This window comes from Stomoxys calcitrans, chromosome 3, assembly GCF_963082655.1.
Source record: "Stomoxys calcitrans chromosome 3, idStoCalc2.1, whole genome shotgun sequence".
Taxonomy (NCBI): domain Eukaryota; kingdom Metazoa; phylum Arthropoda; class Insecta; order Diptera; family Muscidae; genus Stomoxys; species Stomoxys calcitrans.
This window is the reverse complement of record NC_081554.1, coordinates 12,056,545-12,064,894: the sequence shown is the minus strand read 5'-3', so window position 1 is coordinate 12,064,894 and position 8,350 is coordinate 12,056,545. Positions and strand designations below refer to the sequence as shown.

At 37.1% G+C, this 8,350-nt stretch overlaps 1 protein-coding gene across 1 annotated transcript; it reads left to right on the top strand.

Moving 5' to 3' along the window:
- The first annotated feature begins 6,572 nt into the window (after positions 1-6,572).
- LOC106084485 (uncharacterized) lies at positions 6,573-8,135 on the top strand. Its single transcript, XM_059365400.1, has 4 exons — positions 6,573-7,214; positions 7,267-7,441; positions 7,501-7,714; positions 7,919-8,135. The coding sequence occupies exons 1-4, from the start codon at positions 6,573-6,575 to the stop codon at positions 8,133-8,135; spliced, it is 1,248 nt and encodes a 415-aa protein (XP_059221383.1).
- Positions 8,136-8,350: the final 215 nt, after the last annotated feature.

Genomic DNA, 8,350 nt, shown 5'->3' with positions numbered 1-8,350 from the left:
TATCACTGAAATTTGACACAGTGACTTATGTTAGGCTTTTCGACATCCGTGTCGTTTATGGCTCAGATCGGTTTATTTTTCGAAAGATGGTTTACATATATGCCCGAGGTGGTGGGTATCCAAAGTTCGGCCCGGCCGAACTTAACGCCTTTTTAGTTGTTTTTCAAAAGCCTTACAAGTTTTTTTGTTTACCACTGTTTAGTTTTATCTACTGTCTCCCATGCAAATTATCATAATTATACCAAAAATGTTGCGAATCGTTTTATATTAAGCACCCCAAAATAGATACTAAGAGTTTCTACTACACCAACAGAATGTTAAATGTTTTTACTATCTTTAGTCCTACCAGACAAATTGCAAACATAATTTAAGCAAATTAAATTTTTCGCTTCTGTTGGGAAACAAGATTAAGGAATCTCCAAAATTTTGAGTTAGAACAGTTTTTAATGGGTCTGATGGCATCATATTCGTATTCGTTTGTCAGTTTCTTCATAATTGTGTTCATTTTTGTGAAAAATGGGTTGAGCTAAAAATGTTATCAGCTATGTTTTTGGAACCTAAAATGTATGATTTAAACCTTAATGAGGGAAATTTTTATAGCAACATTATTTGTTAATATTGTTTTTTTAATACACAGCTACAAAATCTTGCCAAAAACTTTACAGTGCTTAAAAAATGAGTTATTTAAGGATTTTAAGTAATTAAGATCTCTCACAAGACATTTTACAAAATTATACTTTCATTGCAATGTAATGTTGACATTTAGCGATAAGATATAGTTATGAAATTTTTTATCCTAAGAATTAAGATACCAATTTATTGACAATGTTTTTAAGATAATTGTTGTTCTATATATTTTATTTGCCCTTGTTTCAAGAAATAAATAACTAGGCCCAAATGATCATTAAACTGCTAATATATGACAAAAATGTTAAAAAATTTTTAATCCCCAATTTGGCATCACTAAATCTAGCAACAAATGTTTCTTCCTATTTCTCTATCAAAATACACTTCTAAATTGTTATCGCTCCCAAGACAGTACGGTATGAAAACCTTACCAAAATTTTAGATTATTTCTCAGTCTTGTACGGTCGTTGGTGGTGTGAATTTTAAAAGCTAACATTTAATCGCGAAACATTCTGATTAGACAAAAATTTGCACAAAGTGAGTCAATTAATGTCAATTCAAAAAAAAAAAAAAAACAAAAAACTGAGAATATTGAAGATAAATTAAAATAAAAAAATTAATTTCAAAAAAAAAAAAAATAACAAGCTGAGCTTACCTTTTTTGAAACAAACTATTCCAAAAAAAAAAAAAAAAAAATTATATGGTACTAATTTGACAAGCAACAGGTTTGACTACTAAGTATAATGGATATTCTACCAAAGTTTACACAGAGGAAAAAAAAACAAGTAAAACGCATTAAATTTGGCCGTGCCGAACTTTTGATACCCACCACTACGGATATATTTATTATCACAAGTTATTTTAACACCACTTTATCCATATTAATATACAAATATAGTCCGATCTTAATCATATTCAGTTCAGGTGCCGAGAAGCTCTATACAAGAAACTGTTCGAAATTTCAGCGAAATCAGGTAATAAGCCCTAATTCGGTTGATCGACCTATATGACTGATATGTGTAAATATGATCCGAACTGGACTATATTTGGGTTGGATGTCGGGAGTCTTAAAGTAGCTCACTGTTCAAAATTTGAGTAAAATCGAATAATAAATGCGTCTTTTATGGTCTTTAGGCCCTAAAGCTGAAGATTGCTCTCTATGGCTCTATCTCTATATATAGTCCGGTCTGGACCATTTTCAGAACAGATGTTGGGAGTCTTAATACAACTCACTGTTCCAAATTTCAGTGGAGTCGGGTAATAAATGCGGTCTATATGACAGCAATATCCAAATATGTTCCGATTTGGACCATTTTTAGTTCGGTTATCACGGGTGTAATAAAATTCACTGTTCTGAGTTTTAGCAAAATCGGGTAATAAATGCGCCTGTTATAGGCTTAAGACCTTAAATCGGCATATCGATCTATATAGCAGCTATATGTAAATATGGTCCGATATACACCATATTTGGGTCGGTTTTGAAGGCATCTAGTGCAGCTCACTGTTTAAAATTTCAGAAAAACCGGAGAATAAATGTGCCTTTTATGGTCTTTAGACCCTTAAGCTGAAGATCGGCCTCTATGGCAGCTATATCTAAATATAAACCGATATGAATCATATTCGGGACAAATATTTGGAGTTTTGATACAACTCACTATGCCAAATTTCAGCGAAATCGGGTAATAAAGGCGCCCGTTATAGGTCTAAGACCCAAAATCGGCAGATCGGTCTATATGGTAGCTATATCATATAATATGTTCCGATCTGGACCAGCTATGGTTTGGATATCGACGGGTCTAATAAAACTCACTATGCCAAATTTCAGGGAAATCGGGTAGTAAATGCGACTGTTATAGGCCAATGACCCAAAAACGGCAGATCGGTCTATATGGCAGCTATATCCAAATATGTTCCGATCTGGACCATTTTTGGTTTGGATATCGACGGGTCTTAAAAAATATAATCGGAATCGGGTTATAAATGCACCTGTTATAGGCCTATGACTCAAAATTGGCAGATCGGTCTATATGGCAGCTATATCCAAATATGTTTGGATCTGGACCAGTTTTTGTTCGGATATCGGCGGGTCCAATAAAACTCACTATGCCAAATTTCAGCGAAATCGAGTAATAAAGGCGCCTGTTATAGGTCTAGTACCCAAAATCGGAAGATCGGTCTAAATGGCAGCTATATCCAAATATGTTTGGATCTGGACCAGTTTTGGTTCGGATATCGGCGGGTCCAATAAAACTCACTATGCCAAATTTCAGCGAAATCGAGTTATAAAGGCGCCTGTTATAGGTCTAAGACCCAAAATCGGAAGATCGGTCTAAATGGCAGCTATATCCAAATATGTTCCGATCTAAACCATTTTTGGTTCGGGTATTGGCGGATTTAATAAAACTCACTATGCCAAATTTCAGCAAAGTCGGATAATAATTCGCCAGTTATAGGCCTAAGACCCAAAATCGGCAGATCGGTTTAAATGTCAGCTATTTCCAAATATAGTCCGATTTGGCCCAAATCAAATGTCTCAATTTTTAAAGACTGCAGAGTGATTACAACTGACGCACGGACAGACAGGCACACGGATATCGTTAAATCGCCTTAGAATTTCAAGACGATCCGAAATATATATACTTTATAGGGTCGGAAATGAATATTTCGATGTGTTACAAACGGAATGACTAAATGAATACTATCCAATGGTGGTGGGTGTAAAAAACAAAACAAGTAAAAGCGTGTTAAGTTCGACTGGACCGAATCTTATATACCCTCTATCATGGATCGCATTTGTCAAGTTCTTTGGACGGTTTCTCTTAAAACGCTGAAAATAACAAGTAAAAAGGTATTTAGTTCGGATTTTGGATACCCAACTACCATCATCTTTTTCATCTGTTTGGCTTTTTAACAGCCGGTCATGCGAGTCAATTTCTGTTTCATTGTTTTTCAAGTGGAGCTTAATGACCAAACGAATGCAATACCCAAAGGAGAGATTGTTAAATTAGTTTTGAAGAAATAAAATTGTCAGTTCTTTGACAAGGCAGGACATATGTCACCCCTCTGGTGGACGCGTTTTCATAATTGGGTTTCTTTATTTCATCGGCACCATCGTGAACTATGTCCGTCCGTCTGACCGGCCTACAGTTCAAGTACTACGATCAACTGTAGGCCGGTAAAGTTTCAGCTTAATTTGTCTATTTTTAAAGACTGTAGCGTGATTTCAACAGACAGACGGTCAGATGGAAGGACAGGCTAAATCGTCTTGGATTTTTACGACGATTAAGAATATATATTCTTTATAGGGTCGGAAATGGATATTTCGATGTGTTGCAAACGGAATAACAAAAAATATACCCCCATCCTTCGATAGTGGGTATAAAAAATAATGGGAGATCATAAAAAGGAATCCCCATTTATATGCTTGGATAAGAATTTCGCTCTCTAGAGGCTCTATAAGTATATTTAAGGGATTGGTTTATATGCAAGGTTTTGGACCGGTTGGAACCATACTCATTATATCTGTTGGAGGTCATAGGAAAAGTCCTCGTACAAAAGTGCAGCCAAATCGGATAAGAATTACGTCCTCTATAGGCTTGATAAGAAAATTCGAGGAATTGGTTTATATGGGAGCTGTACCAGATTTTGGACCGATTGAAACTACACTCGGTACATTTGTTGGACGTAAAAGGAAATGTCATCTTGCAAAATTTCAGGCAAATCGAATAAAAGTTGCGTTCTCTAGAGGTTCAAGAACTATATTCGGGAGATCGGTTTATATAGGAGCTTTATCAGGTTTTGGACCGATTCGGACCATACTCGACTAGGACAAATTTTATATGAAATTTTACTAAAATCTACTGAAACTTAGACTTTTCAAGTGACTACGCTAGGCTTCAGCCGACAGGCGGCTGGTCTGCAGGGGCTTCTGGCGAAAATACCTGGTTCGGATCTTGAGGACAGTACCGATCCAATATCTTCTCTGCTTGCCTGCCAATTGCCTAGGCCAATGCCCTTCTCTGGATAAAAAAACATAGGTTCTTCGAAGAAATGGAAAAAATGCTTCTTGCTCTCAAATGTTTTGAGAGTTTTGATGTGAAGGATTCTAAAACTCTAACCAATTCAGAGATAGATTTCCTTAATTTGGTTTGGTTCGGTAATTCGGTAACAGTACAGCAGTCAGCCAAATACTATTGTTGGTCTAAGAAAACTTGCCAATGTCGCTGAGGAGAGTTTGGTGATGGCCGTTGGAAGAAGAGGGCCACGTATCTAGAAACATGTGGAGTGTCATAGTCAATGTAATGTCATTGTTTTAGTCTGAAGTCTTTACGGAATAGCCAGGACCTCATACCGTTAGTGAAAATGCTGCCACCCAGCATTTTTTATAGGGAAAGTTTCAAACTATTATCTTTAGGGGATCAGCGCTCAGCTAACATGAACCGCTGCGCCCTACAACATATTGGTTTTGATTGGTATTTGATACACTCTGGCACGGGATAACTATGAGCACCACACGGGCTGGAACCTTGCTCTCCGATATGTGTGGTGTTTATCGTTATCATGAGAAGCTTAGCTGGTGGGTACCATGTGCATCCACAGGTTGCGGATAGTGGAATGCTTTATACGGAGTAGCTGCAACTGCAGTCGCGGTGTCGAGAAGAGAGCTTCAGTGAGAGAACGGATGGCACCAGCTCTTGCTTAAATACTGAGTGCCTATTATGCTCGATATGACAAGTCGAATTATTGACGCCTTTAAATAATCAATGACCATAAAGTTCCCACTATGATAGGTCACCTATACGAGCTTGATGAGGATAGCTACTTCCACATCCAAATGTGGCTACAACAATAACGTCAAATACTTCGTCAGATCCCGAATCCATACTTGGTAAACTAAATGACTGGAAAATTGGTAGATTGGATTAGGCTAATGGGAACCGAAGAATTATAGTATTCGCACTAAACTCCGGCTGCCTCGAAGACTAACAATTCAAAGGGAGTTGTGTGGAGTCACCTAGGTGAGGCCAATGCCGTATAAGCGGTAGGCTATTTCTTTAATTTTTTGTTTGTATTCCACAATGTTATTTTGGAAAAAATAAAATTTTGTTGCACAGTGTTACTATTTTTTGTACGCGAGCCAAAAGCGAGTTTAAGATGATGCATTAAAATAGAATTGAAAAAAATTTAAATTTTTTTTAATGCCCTTCACCATAGTATGGGGGTATACTAATTTTGTCATTCCGTTTGTAACACCTCGAAATAATCGTCTGAGAGCCCATAAGGTATATATATTCTTGATTGTCTTGAGGTTCCATGTCAATTTAGACATGTCTGTCTGCTGTCCATCCGGCCAAATCGGTCCATATTTTGGCAAAGCTGCCATAAAAACCAATTTTGGATCTTCATTTCTTGAGCCTCTAAAGGGAGCAATCATTTTCCGATTTGGATAATGGTCCAAATCATAATCTGATACAGCTGTCATACAAACCGATCTCGGATCTTGGCTTCTTGAGCCTCTAGAGTGTGCAATTATCATCCAATATGACTGAAACATTGTACGAAGCATTTTGTTTCGACTTCCAATAACTATGTCAAGTATGATCTAAATCGGTTCATAACCTGATATAGCTCCCACAAAAAAACCATCCCCCGATTATACTTCTTGAGCTCCTATAGGGCCTAAGTCTTATCCGATTTGGCTGAAATTTTGCTCTAACATCCAAACCAAGTATGGCCCGATTTGGTCCATAGCCTGATATATGTAGCTTTAATAGTATGACAATTTTGATCCGTTATCCTTTGCTTGCCTTCGAACAGATATCGGGTAAAAAACTTGAAAAATGCCATCCAAGGTGGAGGTTATATAAGAATCGGCCCGGCCGAACTTTGCACAGCTTTACTTGTCTATGTTTTAAAACCTTTTTTTTATGTCACTTTAGATCACTATGACCGATGTACCTCAAATCACTGATCTTCACTCCGTTCTGGAGCCACATTTGAATGGTGGCAAATTGATTTCTTACACCAGCCGTTATCTCACAAAACCCGGTGAAAACTATGGTAGTGTTATGTTGGCTTTAAATACAATTATTGAAAACCCCAAAGGTGAACGTGGAGAGTTGCCTTTGATAGCCAAATTGCCACCGGTTACCAATCAATTCTTTTGGAATATTTTCAATCCCGAGGCTACTTGTTTAACAGAAAATTGTGTCTACAAATATCTTGGACCTGCCATACGATCGCTGCAATTGGAAGAAGGCTTAGAAGAGTCTCAAATCTTTGATGGCTTTGCCAAATATTATGGCAGTCGCATTTCATTAAGTCCCGAGAGTGAAAAAGTTGACCGAGATGCAGTTCTACTGCAGGAAAATCTACAAATCTCAGGTTATAAAGCCAGCAATCGCCATGTTATGTTTAATTTGGAAGAGACTAAACTGATCTTAAAGGAAATGGCCAAATTTCATGCTATGCCCATAGCTGTCAGGTTGAAGAAACCCGAATTCTTTGATAGGTATGTAAGACCCTGCCTTAAGAGATTCGATATGAATGCTGGGCTGAGTCCAGAAGATAAGGAAAGAATGGATGAGGTATGTTGTATGACAATGAACGAAATACGTTATACAATTTTAAAATTTTCAGGATGTTTTTCAAGAAATTGCCATAGCCACCAATAATAACAGCAATTATGTGGATCGTTTTAGAAAGCTGTCCGAGTATTACGATGATTACTTTACCAAACCTGATGTGAAAGATGATTTGTATACCACTACTGCCCATTCGGATTTGTGGGTTAGCAATATAATGTTGAAATATGGTATGCTGGTTGTTTTCCTGGCAGATTGTTCATATTCCTAACTTTGTATATATTTCCAGATGAACAGGGCGTTCCTAATAAAGTGAAGTTCATTGACTTTCAACTGGTGCAATATGATAGTGCTGCTCACGATGTCATACTTTTCCTTTTGACCAGCATTGAGACGCAGTTATTGGAGAACCATCTGGATGAATTTCTTCTGTTGTATTATAAGGCATTTATAGATTGCTTGAAATCGGTAAATGTATCAACCGAGCAGTATTCATTTGTGGGGTAAGTACAAAAAATTAAACTACCTTCTGTGGGCCCAGATTGGGATACCATCCACTTTGGAAACTCCTTACTTTGGAAACTCACCACTTTGCAAACTCACCACTTTGCAAACTCACCACTTTCGAAACTCACCACTTTTGGAACCCTCACGACATTTTTAATGGTTTTCTTTTATTTTGGTCCCTTATTTTTCTTCTTTATCAGATTTATGAAAGAAGTACACAACCACGCACCCGTTCAAATCTTTCATGCTGTTTTCCTTACCAAAATTATTTTAGCTGACAACAGCACAATGCCCGACGATTATAGAGATATTGGTATGGCTGTTATAAATCAAAATGTTGGCATAAAAGAAGTTTCCGAAAGAACAGCAGACATCATTCGTTTGACTGAAAAATTCAGACTCTTGTATCCTAATTAAAAATGCAAATACTACACTAATTATTTTTTAATTAATTAATAAAGTTGTTAATGTGAAACCTGTAAAAACGCTTAATACGAGGGTTGCCTTTTATATTTCGGGATTGGACAATCCTTGTGTTGCAAAAAAAATCTGCTATCTGACAGCTCTATCGTATAGCTTGACATTTTCAAGGTAATACATATTCAGAGGCCACCGTAGCGTAGAGGTTAGCA